The sequence below is a fragment of the Benincasa hispida genome, chromosome 8, assembly GCF_027475165.1.
Source record: "Benincasa hispida cultivar pf3 chromosome 8, pf3_genome.v1.1, whole genome shotgun sequence".
In the NCBI taxonomy this organism is placed as follows: Eukaryota; Viridiplantae; Streptophyta; class Magnoliopsida; order Cucurbitales; family Cucurbitaceae; genus Benincasa; species Benincasa hispida.
Genome location: NC_143485.1, coordinates 8,280,628 through 8,296,709, shown reverse-complemented (window position 1 = coordinate 8,296,709; position 16,082 = coordinate 8,280,628). Strand labels below are relative to the sequence as shown.

Below are 16,082 nucleotides of genomic sequence, written 5' to 3'. Positions count from 1 at the left end.
TACAAGTATGTCAGTCTATGAGATTGTGAAGCTTTTGTCGTAGATCTTGAATGATTCTCTAGATAATATTCATTTGATCTACTATATTTGGAGAATGGATTCTCATATTTAGGTGGACCTAATTTGTTTCAAATGAAGTAGTCTTCATTTGAAGGTGGAAAGATACAACAAGTTCATGGTAAGAAATAGTCACACACTTAGAGAGAGACCATGAGGTACATTGGGTGGGTTTTTCTTTCTTCGTGGTGGTAGATGTTAATGGATTTTGGATTTTTTAGATCTTACCAGATTTTGTTCATCTATGAATTTAATCTTCTATCTACTTCGATTTTCAGCGTCTTTAGCTATTTATGTTCTCCTAAGCTGAAATTTTTGTTTCAATTACCATGATGACTTCATTCTGTTGGATCATCTTTTTCACTCAACATTTAGTCAATCCTAATTTAGGATTTTTGTTCCTTCAGATTCATTGTTTCTTTGTTTCTTACTTTGAAACTTCTTTCTCTTATTGAAGATAAATTGCTTGTCAGCTTGCCAAACAACCTCTCGTATGTATTTTTTGCATATAGGAATTTGTTGCACATTTTTTCTCGTCCATATAATTTGATATTTGGTGATAACATCTGCTTCTTCTATAAGGTTTTAGTGTGTCATAACAAGATCACAAATATGGCTTCGGAATATTGTGCTACCAATATGGATCAGTGAAGAATTTTGTAAATGGTGAATCATCAAAAGCTTATGTTTCAAGCAATGCTTGAGCTAGTGGGACGGTTTGTATCTTCCTTAAAATGTCTGACTACTGTAGTTTCTAACTTACGTTTCCTTTTCTTTTCCCTGAGACATTTTCTAGTAGTAAAGAAGGGTAATAATATTTTTTCAAATAGAAAATTCTTTTCTCTTTAAGAAGAGTTTGTTTCCGTTAAATAAAGAATTCAAAATAAAAAATTGTAACATGCAAACTTGTGAATTTAGGCTTATTCTTGATTCGATTTTAAAAGGTACCACTACAAGGTAAATTTCCTGTCATGAATTATCGAATGACTCAATTATTCAAGCCTTCGTGTTGTGTTAATACCTTAGTTAAAGAAATAGACCCCTTAAGGTTGAAATAAGTTTCACCCTGTATGCTTTATTCATCAAGATTTTGTTATTGAAAAGGATTGCTTTCATTCAAGCTAGAGTAATTTTTAAAATTCGTGCTCAATTTTCCTTCAACATCACAACACACAATTATAGTTCAGATTCCACCACCAACTTTCACAAGGTATGTGTAGTGTTGCCAAAAAAAAAAAAGTTATTCATAAATTGTTATCGTTTTTTATTGTGACTTGAACTCATTTATTGGAGTCCACTTGAATAATTTTTGTTGCAGCTTTATCGTTAATCTAAATTTTTCTAGCAAATTTTTATGACACTTTCAAAGTTAGCTTAGATTTGGATCCTAGAGTAGTAGGAAATATAAGTAATTTTAAGTTTCATTGGAGTGTTGAATTATTAAGGTTTGTTTAATGAACTTGAGAGTTCATTTGAGATTAATATTGATGTTAAGTTCATTAGTTTCACATTGAATTTGAGGTTAGTGTAGGGGTGGGGGTGGGTAAAGGGATGATTAAGTTTATTAGTTAAGTTTTGGTTTATTAAGTTTGATAAGTTTTCTTAATTTGGTTCTTATGTTTATAAGTGTTAATGTTATGTTTCATTACTTTTGATTGTGGGATCGTTTTAATCTTGAGTTTTGAGAGTTATTCATAAATGCTAATACATTCTTTTGTTTTCACCTTCTACAGAACTTATTTAGTACTGTTGTTGTGCATCTTAAATACACATAACATCTACTTATTACCATCTATTTGGGGTGTGCAGGAAACTTTTTGGATACTGATGGGAAAAATGGATTTTGAAATCTGTACAAATAGTATGTTATCTTCATTAATTCTTGTTATTATATTCTAGAATTATATACCATTTTAAGTGGTTTTGAGAGTTAATTAGAGTAAATTTGTGACTTGACAATTTTTAGGAACTTCCTTTGTTGTTTTGATTATCAAAATTACACCTAGGTGCTATTTAGAAAGTTTTACGAATGACATAGTGTCATTTAGGCATTGTTTGAGTGATTTTGATTGTCATTTGTTGGATGTTCAAAGTTTTAATCGGAACTATTTAGAATGTCTATTTATTATTTTTGCTCTTTATTTCAATAATTTTACTTAACTGTTTATTACTTAAATGACTTTTTTAAGGTTGTTGAAGAACTACCAATGAATGCAATGTATAGACAACAAATACAATTGGAGTTAATTGAATTTTTTATATCAACATTTTATAGTTTATAAAGTTTGTTTTGTTCATCTCTAAATGTATGATACTAATTAATATATATATATATATATTTTTTTTTTTTTAACAATATGAATCTTGAATGAATGCTTATTTAGATATACACACTTTGATTATGTGAATTATAAATATTTTTTTCACTTTTAATGTGTAGCAATCTATAAAACACAATAATAACAACATGAATGTGATTCAAGAAACTTTAAAAAGTTCTTTAGAAAGCTATAAAAATATTTGATAAAAGCTATAGAAAGAATTTTTTTTGAACATTTGAAGGTTTATTATTATAGCTTTTATTAAACAAATAGTTGCAGCTTCGAATAAATACATAAATAGATTAAATATGGTTTGCAAAATGCTATACAAAGACAAGTATTTTATAGCGTGTTACTAAATATTACAAATAAAAGGTTGGACTTTTTATAGCATTTTAAAAAAGCTATCAAAAGTCTCATATCTTGAATAGCATGGGTTATCACGATTTTGCAAAAATGCTATAAAAGACTTATTATAGCGGTTTTTTGAAGCTATCGTAGGTCTTTTATCATGTAGTGCTATATGATTCTCAAAGTAGATAATCAGTTGTTCAATCTTTGGAGTTCTAACCGTATGTATATATTGATCAATATACCTTTATGATAGGTTACTGTCTAAACAGTTGATCACTTTCTTTATTGTGAATTGATGTAGTGAATTAGTTAACTTTTTTGTTTGTTCAAAAATTGAGTTGTGTATACAAAAGAAAATGACTTTTTATATTATGCATATATAGATGAAAGAGAAATATTGTTGGTTTGTCATGTATGTTTTTACAATAAAGAATGATGACACACATGGTCTTTCACAAAAAAAAACATTTAATGTCGGATGCACTCAAATGTTGGTTATTGACTCACAACAAAGGAAAACCAACTTTATTTGTTAAATAATTTTTGTTATATAGTGTAAATATTTTTTATTTTTTTTTATATTGAAAAATGCCCCTTGTTTTATTTGGAAGAAAAACAAAATATTACTACGAAACTGGCATTTTTGAAATCAAAATGCAATCATCCCATCAATCTGACAGGCTTTCTCCGTTGACATTCACATCTAATCATTGATTCTCCATTTAATAATTAATTGTAATAATAATTAATAATAAGATTAAAAATTATTATTAATTGTTGCAGTTGTTTGGTACGATCCATTTTTTATTTCAACAATTGGAAAAAAGAAAAAAAAACCTATCATTTTTAAGCATATGCTTTTATCTATAGAAAATTAGGTTTTCAATCAACATTTTTGGGCTTATTCTAAATGAACTTGCGTTTTTTTTTTTTTAGTGTTTTTACAATTTACAAAAACACATTTTAATTATGTAACCTAATACCTTGAACTTTTCGAAAAAGTATTTTCGGAGTTAAAGGTTGTTATTATTTTTATTTGGCATGTAATTTTACCGTTTTTGTAATATTGGATATCTTTCGGTTGACTTCGTATTGGACTGTCCAGTTGATGGTTTTCGGGATAATTTCGGTCATGTTGGTTTCCTTGTCTATAACATCCTTGTTAATATCGTTATAAAAGGAAGTATGAGAACCGATTGTTATGTGGTTGTTTTTTGTGTGTGGCCATTGTTGAAAGTGAAGAATCGAAGAAGTCTACAATTTTGTTATAATGCATAGATAATCCTTAAAGGAATCTAAACGTACAAGATCAATAAAGTCTAAGCTGAGAAAAGATTTTGATATGAGTGCAAAAAGAAACTAAAAAGAATTTTAATAATAAAAGGAAGAAAACCAGTCATATAATAAGAGAGTGATGGCTTATGCACAAAGATTCTTTGCCTTGACCATGGATCCACTCTTGAAAGTGGAAGATGCTTGGGATGCTTCACTGAATTGTTGGAACTTTCATCCCCGTAGACCTCTTATACAGCGGGAACAAATAGCTTGGTAGGACTTAACAAGTGGTTGGCCTCATCCATCCAATAATTTTGATGTAGATAAGATTGTTTGGAACCTTAGCTCGACTAAAAGTACATATATATGGCACCTCCACACATACACCCATAATCAATCCAGGTAACTTATGGGAATTGTATACCCCCAAAAAATGCAAATTCTTCCTCTGGTGTATCCTTCATAATGGCCTCAACACTGTTGAAAAAAATCAACAAAGGAACTCCTAACGCTGTTTCAATCCGAATTGGTGTGTTCTTTGCAGGGGTAGCTCGAAAACTGTGGACCATCTCTTCACCAACTGTATATATTCCTCTAATCTCTGGGCTCGTTTATCCCAAGTGTCTCCCCAACAACATATACAAACTACATCCAATCTCCTCAACTATCTCTTGAGCACCAGACTGAATACAAAGGATGGGATCCTAAAAAGCAACCTCATCACTGTCGTTCTATGGTGCACGTGGCTTGAAAGGAACAAACAATACGAAGATCGCGTGTGGGATGAAGCTCCATCACTAATTGGTCTTTGGTGCGCTAAATCATCTTTATTTTGTAATTACGATACTTCCACATTTTCTCTAAACTGGAAGGTATTTTTCTAACCTCGTTGCCCTTTCCCTATTGTTTTGATATAGAGTTTTTCTCTAGCTCTTTCTACATACTCTTTTTTTTGTGAATTAATACAATGTTATTGGCGTTGGGACATGATGAACGTGCTAAGGAGGTGTCAACCTAGTTGATATGTCCCGGTGCACCTGACCTCTCTTCTCTTTAGTATATGTTCAAAAAAAAAAAAAAAAAAGAAATATGTCATCCATGCCCCTCCTTATGGACATCGCCTCTACTTCAAGGGTTTATTTTCGAATTAATGAAAAGAAAAAATAATGATAGTAATATAAACCCTATCCGTAGTATCTTCATCGACATTTTCTTGTTTTAGTTTCGGTAAGGCTCGACTCATCCTTTCACTGATTACTTGTTATTTCAAGTTGATCAAAAACACATTGTGAAGATTGGTTTCTCTTCTGTAATGTGGAAGTATGTTTTATTTTATGGTTTGGTTTATTCGATTTTCGAACAAAATTTTGTCAAATTCTTTATCAATTTTTATTTATTTTTAAAAGAGTATCTTAATTGGAGTTTACTTTAATAATTTTGATAATTTATTTTATATCTTAATTGGAGTCTATTGTCGGCACGCCATATTCTTGGTTGAGATGGGTAATCTACGACAGGATGTGCGTGACATCAAATCATGCACATTTGAATGTCTATGTAATGTAAATGTACATGTCTAATTTATCACCATTTTCAATGTTTTCGTCAAATGTTAATTGATAAATTTATTTGAATTTAAACCCGAGTGTAAAACTTGTATTACACCCTTGGTTGCATGGCTACCAGAATAACTTGCATAAGAATGAGGTTGATTTGTTAGAGGCCGCTAAAGGAAGTTTCTTGATTGCTTATTAATTTGAAGAAAATTAAACAGGAGATTGATTCTAGATATTGACATGTCTTTCAGTTTTTATGACACTTTTTACACTATGACGTTTAATTTAATTTGGCCATGCTCTTATATCATGGAAATTCATTTTTCTTCTTGTGGCACCAGCTTTAAGACACACATAAATTTAAAGGGTGGGTTAATTACATTCCATGATATAGGCTTAAATTTGGGGTATGATATAATTGATAAATAACCTTGTTGTTCTATGCAAGAGCCCCATTGATTCTGTAAGAAAAGTTTAATAATGTTCCCTAATTTATGCTGAAATTTGAGGACGTCACATAACAATTTGCACATCATAATCAAATAAATTGATTAATATTCAATATTAAATTAAAAAAATGATTTTATTGTTGAGTATATTATAAAAATCATAAGATGTTTATTATATCTGAAATAAAAACATAGTGTTGAGAAAGAAAGATGAAGAAATATTTGTCATATGTATGCATTTATGAATCATTCTTCTCCTCAATCTATGTTTGATTTAATTCGAAGTTGAATATTCCGATTATTGAGAGGTTGCAAAGGCCTTGCATTAGTGTCTGAGTCCTGCACATACAAACCAATTTAAACCATATTATTATGTTTATATCTTAAAATTAATTACAAAAAGTTTACTACAATTCTATGTCATAAACCAAGGAAGTAAAAGTTTGAATGCCTTGTAATTAAAATAAATAAACTCACAAAGTGTTCAAGAAGAAAAGATTATAGAACTTAAAATATGCCTATAATATAATTATACTTTTCACGATATCAAATTATAAAATTTAGACCCAGTTAGATAATTATTTCATTTTTTTGTTTGTGGTTTTAAAAATTAAGCTTAGCTATATCCTCACGTTTTCTTACATGCTGTAAAAAAAAATGGTTACCAAACGAGGCGTAAAGTGTAATCAAATGGAACCTTAAAAGGTATGTTACTTACATCATGAACGGCCACACGAAGCAACTTTACTTGTTCGGGTGCAACAGTCCTAATCTGAAAAATACATAAGAATATAATTGAGACAGAAAGACGAGACACATTAGGGAATAATGGAATAGCTTATATATATAAAAAAGATTAGAGATAGAGAGGTTTTATTGGAAAATACCTTTCTGACCAAGGTCCAAAGTACATTTTGAGAACAAGGAGGAACCGTTAAAGAGCCAATATATCTATAATATAAACTGCTTCGCATCTTTAGCAACGATGGATTGACCACATTCAATACTTTATGTTTCTTTGTATGTGATATTTCTTCCAAATGTTGTTTCATCTGAAAAGGGAAGCAACCAATACCAAATTGAAAACTTTGTTAATTAGATTAAACCTAATCTTTAAATGGTAGCTTAGATTATGAAACTTTACCCTGGACAAGAAGTAGTCACGTCGTCCAATATTATAGAGAATTCCAATGACAGCAACCTTTCCGGTTTGGCTTTGGTGTACTAAGTGAGTTTCTAAAGCAAACCTTCTTCCATTGATAGTGTGCTCAGAGGGTGAGTGCCAATGAATTTGTCTTAGAAAATATCGAGTTCCATTTACTTCCATATGTCCAGCCTTACCACCCCATTTTAACTACACTCATCTCAATTTACATACAAAATTTAGATTCTTCTCAATTATCATATTTTTATTCTATGTATAACAATATTAAGAAAATTTCTACCGATGGAAAAAATGTCAAACTATTTACAGAAATAGCAAAAAAAAAAAAAAAACCGATAATTAAAATTTACATGTCTATCAGCGTCTACCACTAATAGACATGAATAGACAGACTTCTATCAGCCTCTATTAGCCTCTACCAAAGAAAATTAAAATTTTGTTATTTCATGTAAATAGTTTTCCTTATTTTTCTATTTTTGAAATCCCCTAATTTGTATATTTTAAAAGAAGGAGATTGAAAGTTGAATCAAATATGATTTAACACAAAAAAGATGAATGTCTCTTTTAAAACAGATAAAAAACACAAAAATGCTAACTAATGTTATTGTTGTTACCATTATATCATGTCCTCTGTTTTTAAGAGTTGCATTGGAAGGTTTATAGTCGATTTTAAGGTCCGTAAAATGAGATACAATACGGACTCTTCTATTCAACAAATCAATAGGAGATTGCATGCGTCCAGTCTTGCAGTTATGCCATTCTCGTTTAAGATCTCCCCAATGTGCAGGTCCTTTCTTTCCCTTGTTATTATAATCAAACTCTTTCTGATTTTCTGCATGCATATGAAAGACAATCAAATGGAATGGTAAGTAAAGTCCATTTTACTTTTTTTTTTTTTTTTTCTCAACAAATATTGGAGTATCAAATTAAACATTGTTTTATTTGGGTAAAAATCGAAATATTACTTCAAAAATGACATTTTGGAAATCAAATGCAATCATCCCATCAATTTGATTGGCTTTTTCAGTCGACTTCACTCCTAATCATTAATTCTCCATTTCATAATTAAATTATGGAAAATAATTACAGGTAGAAAAAATGTCAAACTATTGACAAAAATAGGAGGAAAAAAATATTGATAGACGTTATTAAAAGTCTATGCTGCATCTATCAATGGTAGATTTCTATTAGTTTTTATTACTGATAAACACCGATAGACTTCTATTAGCCTCTACCAATTTCTATAAAAAAAATTAAGTTTTTGTTATTTTGTGTAAATAGTTTCCTTTTTTTTTCTGAAAACTTCCCAATAATTATTCTATAAAATTTTTGCCACGAAATTTGATTAAATAAATAAAGAAAAATAGAGTAAGATGGGAATGTAAAAAAAGTCTACTTGTTATTATTGTTGTTATTACTGTTATTGTTGGTACTGTCCATTCGATTTCAACCATTGGAGAAAAAACTATCTTTTTTATGCATATGCTTTTTTAAATAGAAAATTATGTTTTCGATCGACATTTTTGGACTTATTCTAAAATCACTTGCACATTCCTTTTAATGTTTTTATAATTTACAAAAACACATTTTAATTATGTAATCTAATACTCTAAACATCTCAAAAAAATATTTAAGAGCTAGAAGTCATCTAAAACTCACTTGAAAATCAACATAATACATATGTACCTAACATCAATATTTAAAACAAAAATTTTAAAAAAAAATTATCAAAAGTGAACTTAGATAAATAGAAAATAACAAAAAAATAAATAAAAAGACAAAAAAAAATTTCATGTCTATATATATGATCTTTATGAAAATTGCAAATGAACATTCTTAGTCTCTTATAGACAATTTTTCAAATATCAAGGATTAAAAAGGTTCATTTTAAAATTTTGCAGACAAATAGGCACCAAATACAAATCTCAACCACGTTTAATATAATTTGTCAAAAAAGAAACAAACAAAAATAAAATAAATAAAATACAAAAGGAAAGAAAGCTAATCATATAATAAGAGAGGCATGAGTCCTACCAACTTCTTGAGATATTGCAGGCCATGAAACCAAAAAAAAGGCACAGAAAAATGAGCAAAACAACACATGAAAGCTGAGCTTTTCCATCTTCAAATAAAAACTTTGATTTCTTCTTCAAATTCTTCTTTGTATAACCAAGAAAATCAAGGTTGTTGTGACTTCTGGATGTTTGAGAACCAAAAACTTGCCTATTTATAAGGCCAAAATTTGAAGTCTGAATGCATAGAAATCTAAAGCTTCAAAGTTTCTTCGATCGTCAATTTCAACTATGTTTGAAAAAAAAATATTATTGGCAACTACATCACATATATAAATAATCAATGAACATTTGAAACAAAACGCTACCGTACGGGTTCTTTTACAACCAAATAGGGTGGTCCTTGAGGTTTTTGTGTCTAATAGAGGATAGCTAGCACATTTATGAGGTATTTTAATAGGATTTATTTATTGTTAGTCCCAATGATTTATTGGCTATTTTAATGCACGTAATCTTTTTAATTAAGCAATACAAGAAATTAGACCTTCAATTTCAGTAAAAAGAAAAATGGGCGTTGATACACTACAAGAAATTGGACATCTTCCGACATCAAATTTCGTCGGAAAAGTGTGGAAAATGTGTCGGGAGAGCCTCTCCCGACGAATAAAAGATCGTCGGGAGTTTGGTCGGGAGAAACCCATCGGGAGAGGATCTCTCAACGCACTTTAAAACGGCGTCGGGAGTTAGTCAGGAAACTCCTGACGCCCTATATGTGCGTCAAGAGTTTCCCAACTAACTCCCGACACCGTTTTAAAGTGCGTCGGGAGTTCCCGAACTCCCGACGTTGTTCTATGCGTCCGGAGTTCCAGAACTCCCGACGGTTTTACTTAATGTGTTGGGAGATACAAGAACTCCCGACGTAGTAATATATGCGTAGGGAGTTTATTCATTAGTTGAAAATTGTCTATCGAATATTTTTAATCTATCGTTTGTAATTTTTTAAAATTTAATCTGAATAACCTGTAAAACATAGTAAACCAAATATAGATTCACATAATGAAACAACAAGAATGAACTCGATATTATAATAAGTAAATAAAAAATTAAAATATCCAAATGAAGTCGATACTAGAAGTTCATAAACATTCATATCACAAATACATAAAAGAAATAAAATCAAAACAACGTCTAGAACACGTCTCGAACACAGCATCTTCAACAATTGTCCCAGCTCATCTCCGAACAGCATTCTACAATAAAACAAAAACATTCAAATGTTATATCGGTAAACATCCACAATATGTTCAAACTTCAATACGGATGGTAATGAAACTCTACCCACCCGCCATGACAAACATGTAACCTCCCGAATATAAAAAATACACAAAACGAGTAAACAATGACCAACACACATAAAACTCAAACTTTGTCCCCAAAATGGTTTAGCCCAATCTCAACCCACCCCCCAACAACACATTAAACTTCGTAAACATTCATAAACACACAAGAACTCCGAGTTCAAGGATAAGACGGGTGTAATGAAACTCTACCCATCCCCCACGACAAACATGGAACCTCCCGAACATCAAAAACACACATAACGAGTAAACAATGGAAAATGACGGTAAATTTTTTATTTCACGGGGACGAGGAGTTTATCCCGCCCCGTCCCAATTAAATTTTTTATTTTTTAATATATATAACTGCCGCTTTCATTTGACAGGGACTGGGTGGGAATAGGGGAAAATACCCCTGTAGAAACGAGGATCGGGACTCCCCCTCTATTGCCAACCCTATCTTTGACACAATGAATATAGTACATGCTTTGGACTCTCCTTTATGCATTGAAGAAACTTCCTACATTTGTTTATGTTCTAAATACATGGTATATATGCTTTGGTTTCATTTTAGTGTGTGATTCTTTTGTATCTATAAAACTGTAAAGTAGTCTATTTGTCCTTTCTCTAGCACACGATAATTTGGTGGTTTGTATAATCATAAACTTTATACTTTGTGCAACTTCTATTTAGATATGATTCATTTCTTTTTAAATTCTCTCTTTTATACTTAAGCAAACATATTTTCATTCCAATTTTTTAGGGGTAATAACTATATGATCTTCCAAGAAGAAAATCAGTTATTCAATCTTTAGAGTTCTAATTCTATGTATACATTGATCAATATACCTTGTTGAAAGCTTATTGTCTAAATAATTTATCACTTTCTTTATTGTAAATAGATGCAGTGAATTAGCTAGTTTTTTGTTTGTTCAAAGTTGACTTGTGTGTACAAAAGTCAATGACCTTTTATTTTGTGCATATACAGATGAAAGAGAAATATTGTTAGTTTCTCACGTATGTTTTCACAATAAAAAGCGATGACAAACATTGCCTTTTACATAAAAGACATTTAATGTTGGATGCACTCGAATGTTTGATATTGACTGACATCAAAGGCAATCCAACATTGTATATTAAAAATGGAAATTATTTTAAATGACAAAATTGCTGAAAAATATTTACAAACAAATAGAAAAATATCACAGTCTATTTTTGATAGACCCTGATAGATTATTATTTGTGTCTACGATAGACTACTATCTATGTCTATCATGTAACAGATAGACACAAATAGTAGTCTATCACGGTCTGTCGCAGATAGAGAGTAAAATTTTATTGCGTTTATAAATATTTTGGTTCATTTTCCTATATTTGAAAATAGTCCATGTTAAAAATGTGGCCACCCTTTAATGTCCGAAAACGCTCAACATCAACCCCTAGAATAACACTTTTTTCAATGTGGATCACCTGTCTATCATTTTATCGTCTTGACGTTAATATTGACTGACATTAAAGCCAAATTTTATACTAGTGAATTGAAATATAATATAGTATTTAAAGGATACAACATGCATTTTAAGTAATTAAATTGTATCAAAACATATGTAACTAATGAATTTTTAGGTCCCGTTTGGTAATCATTTTGTTTTTTTTTTTTTGGTTTGAAAATTAAGCTTATGAACACTACTTTTATCTCCAAATTTCTTCATTTATTATCCACTTTTTACCAATGATTTAAAAAACTAAGCAAAATTTTTAGAACTAAAAGAAGTAGCTTTCAAAAAGTTGTTTTTGTTTTTGGAATTTTACTAAGAATTGAATTATTGTTCTCAAGAAAGATACAAATTATGATAAGAAAGTATATGTTCTACGCTTGATTCTCATAATCAAAAACCAAAAAAAAAAAAAAAAAATGGTAACTAAACAGGCTTAGAAATTGAAGCCCAAAACATTGGGAGATAAAGTTGAAAAGCCAAGTTTAGCATTTCAATGCTTGGATTGGTTATTGGTGAAATGTTGTTCCTGGCTTCGAGACAATGTCATTAAAGAAGCAAGAAAACCTCCACAGGAGGCATTAACACAAGGTCATTGAAAAGGAGAAAACCATTAGAAACTCAAGAACAAAGATATAAAATTAAAGGACAAGGAGAGTCCTGTAAACCAGAGAAAATGGATTTTAAAGGCAACAGATGATTGATATGTCAACATTACAATTTTGACATTTACGTATGAATATCGCGATAAAAAGAAAAGAAAATCTATGCTAACTGAAAGATTCATCTATGTGGGCGATGGCAAAATAATTAGATTCTCTTTATAACACCGTTACTTGAAGAAACTAATATTTCATTATGATGACCATATAACACCGTTACTTGAAAAAACTAATAGTCCTTTGATCTGTATGGGTGAGAGTAGTCATGATAGCCGACTCAATAAGTCTACATTTTTTGGATTTTTATGATTAGGGAGTTGGGAACAAAACTACACAAGATGAAATTCACTCATTCTCATTCATTAGGAAAGTACACAAATTGCTCCCTCAATAGCTTGTTTTGGGTCTTGAACAATGAGGTCTACCTCTCATTGGCCCTAGAGGTATTAGTTTATAGTTAGACTATAAACTATTTGATCATTAGAGGAATTAGTGATACTTAAGAAGTTAGATGTAATTGCAGGGGTAAAACGGTATTTTGACCCAACTGTAGTTATGAGCATTTGTGAAAGGTCATCACTTTGTTGATTGGTTATATCAATGAACACAAAAATATATCTACAGTTTGAAGAGTGGAACTTCGATCTTTAGTGGAGTGTCGGTAGTTAATTGAATATTGATTAATTGGATTAAATGAGTTTAATCAATTAATCTTGTATCATTGAAGCTTTTAATTTGTAGGTCCATAAGGTCCCCTTATTAGCTCACTAAAAGATAGTAATGAGGAATGATTTAAATTGTTCAAATCAAATGAGAGAATCTTATATTAATGAGATTATTATATATGGTTAATTATAGATATGATGTATGATCCAAATTATGTAAGAGAGCAAATTTGAATAAGATTCAAATATTAGATTTATATGAATTGGATTCATAAAGAGATATACACATATAAATATGTGATATTTATATGTTGATTAACTTCATATTAAATATGATTTAATATAGTCATCTAGTTGGTTAATTGATGGTTAATTAATTGATTAAGAAATAATGGAGATTGGAGGATAGTATAAATATATGATATTTATGATAATTAATTAAATATATATTAAATAGGATTTAATATATAGATATTTAAGTAATGTGGCAATTGATTAAATAAGTGGTATTTAATTAATTAGCACTGAGTGTATAAAGGGTAACCTTTCTCCATATAAATATATTCTTATAGCCCCTTTGGGACAAGGGTTTTTATTACATAGGGGTTAACCCTTCTCCAAGTCTCTACCTTCTCTCTAACTTATCTCTAAAAATTTTCTACTCTTTTTCTCTTCAAAAGTTCTTAGAGACCAGTCTTTCAAGTTTTGTCGAATCCTAGAGAATAGCAAGATAACTTTGTTGGTGTGTTATTCTTCATTCGAGAAGTTCGAGATTGTTGATAATGATGAAAGAGGAAAGCTTGAAGAATCAATAAAGGTGAGTTTTGATTTCTTCTCTTCTTTGTCTTTTCTAGCATGGTTATAGTTTTGTTTGAATGTTTATCCTACAAATGCATGTTTTAATTTACTATTTTTTGTTTTCATAAAAATGAATGTCTAAATGCAATGTATTCACATGCTTCCACGGGAATTCGATTTCTTCAATTGGTATCAGAGACAACGTTTTCTTGCATTTTGATTTTCTATTTTTTTAAACAAAATTCAATCCACGAGGTGGGTTATTTTTCTACATTTTGCTTGAAAATGTATGAGATTTTCTTGATAGATAACTTAATTTATTGGCAGCATAGATTATAAAATTTTTAGTTGATTTGATCAATGTAAGAGCCTATTGCTTGGGCATTTTATTTTTGCAATCGAGTCTATTTTTTGGGTTGTTTGGGGTCACAAACAATGTTGTCCAAAGCCCATATTTTCAAAGAAAAATAGAGGATTTTCTTCTGTCTCTCGGTGCCTGGTATCTTAGTATGCAATGATGGCTTGCGATGAGATGGTATGCAATGAGGGCTTGCGACTAGATGACATGTGATGCTGGCTTGTGACAAAATGCATTCCATGCGCCCGGGTGATGGCCTTGCAGAGTAGAGGAGCTTGATGATAAGCGCGTCAATGCATAACATGCGTCGACACTTACAAGGTTGAACAGAAACCTATGTGTTAGGTAGCATACCCATGCGGCGAGTCGATGCCAATGCGATGAAGGGACTTAGGCGTAGTGGATGCAACTCTCATAGTTGTGTGCAGAGGGAAATGCCCATGCATTGAACTTCATTGTCCAACGCATGCGATACTCGAAACTCACGAGTCGAGCGAGGCACCATGCGTCGAGCACTTCGTCTGCCATGCGTGGAGTTTAGCGGAAACCCCTTTGTCTATCTCGGTTTGTGTGTCATAGAAGGTACCTGACTGATAACTCATCGCAAGAGTCTATTCCAACGCAAGGATGACAACTCTCCTTTGTAATTTTAATTTTGTTAAAAGTAGGGTGTCAATATTTGGTCTATCATAGATATTTATAGTTTTATATGCATGTGATGTATTATTTAACTATATGTTTTATATGTTGCATAATGTATGCCATATAATTTTAAAATTCCACCTTAAGATAAACATGACCATGCATCATATAAATGTTATATGGTTACATGATTAATATAAGCATGCTCATGCATTATAATATAATTGTTATATTATTTGAGTGCATGTTTTTATTAAGCATATTTACACATCATAAATGTTATAATGTAAGATGTAGAGAAATGAATATGTATGTTTATTTTTTATGTATAATAATTATAAGCGTTATGATTAAAATGAAAAATAAACTTTTCATTGAGCATGATATTACATAGAATAATATAAACGTTATATTTAATCAAAGTCATCATAATGCAAACGAAAAAGGATTTTCACAAATTCATTGTTTTATAAAGGTTATAAGTTCAATGATATAAGAGATGTTTAAAATCAAAAGGGATTCACACGACAATATCGAAAGATATAAGGCTCATCTTATTGTAAGAGGATTTTACTCAAAAGGAAGGCATTGATTTCAAATAAATGTTATCTCTGGTTTCATCGAAAGGCTCTTTTAGGGTAATCATCGCATGAGTAGCTCACTTTGATTTAGAGTACTCTTTATGGATATACAAACTGTGCTTCTCAATGGGAATATTGGTGAGACGATTTATATGGTTCAACCAGAAAACTTTGTGTCTGGTAATTCAACGTCTATAGTGTACAAATTGATGAAATTTATCTGTGGTCTCAAACAAGCCTCTCGTCAATGGTATCACAAATTCCATGAAGTAATTACCTTCTTTGGTTTTGTGGTGAATATAGTGGAAGATTGTGTACATCACAAGTTCAGTGGGAGAAAATCTATCTTTCTGG

General features: G+C 30.6%; 1 protein-coding gene across 1 annotated transcript; it reads right to left on the bottom strand.

Moving 5' to 3' along the window:
- Positions 1-6,127: 6,127 nt before the first annotated feature.
- LOC120083375 (alpha carbonic anhydrase 7-like) lies at positions 6,128-9,400 on the bottom strand. Its single transcript, XM_090316555.1, has 6 exons — positions 9,212-9,400; positions 7,792-8,009; positions 7,157-7,366; positions 6,900-7,064; positions 6,731-6,784; positions 6,128-6,351 (listed from the first exon to the last, which is right to left on the bottom strand). Exons 1-6 carry the CDS (start codon positions 9,297-9,299, stop codon positions 6,271-6,273), a joined length of 816 nt encoding a protein of 271 aa, XP_090172681.1. The 5' UTR covers positions 9,300-9,400; the 3' UTR covers positions 6,128-6,270.
- Between the last annotated feature and the right edge of the window lie 6,682 nt (positions 9,401-16,082).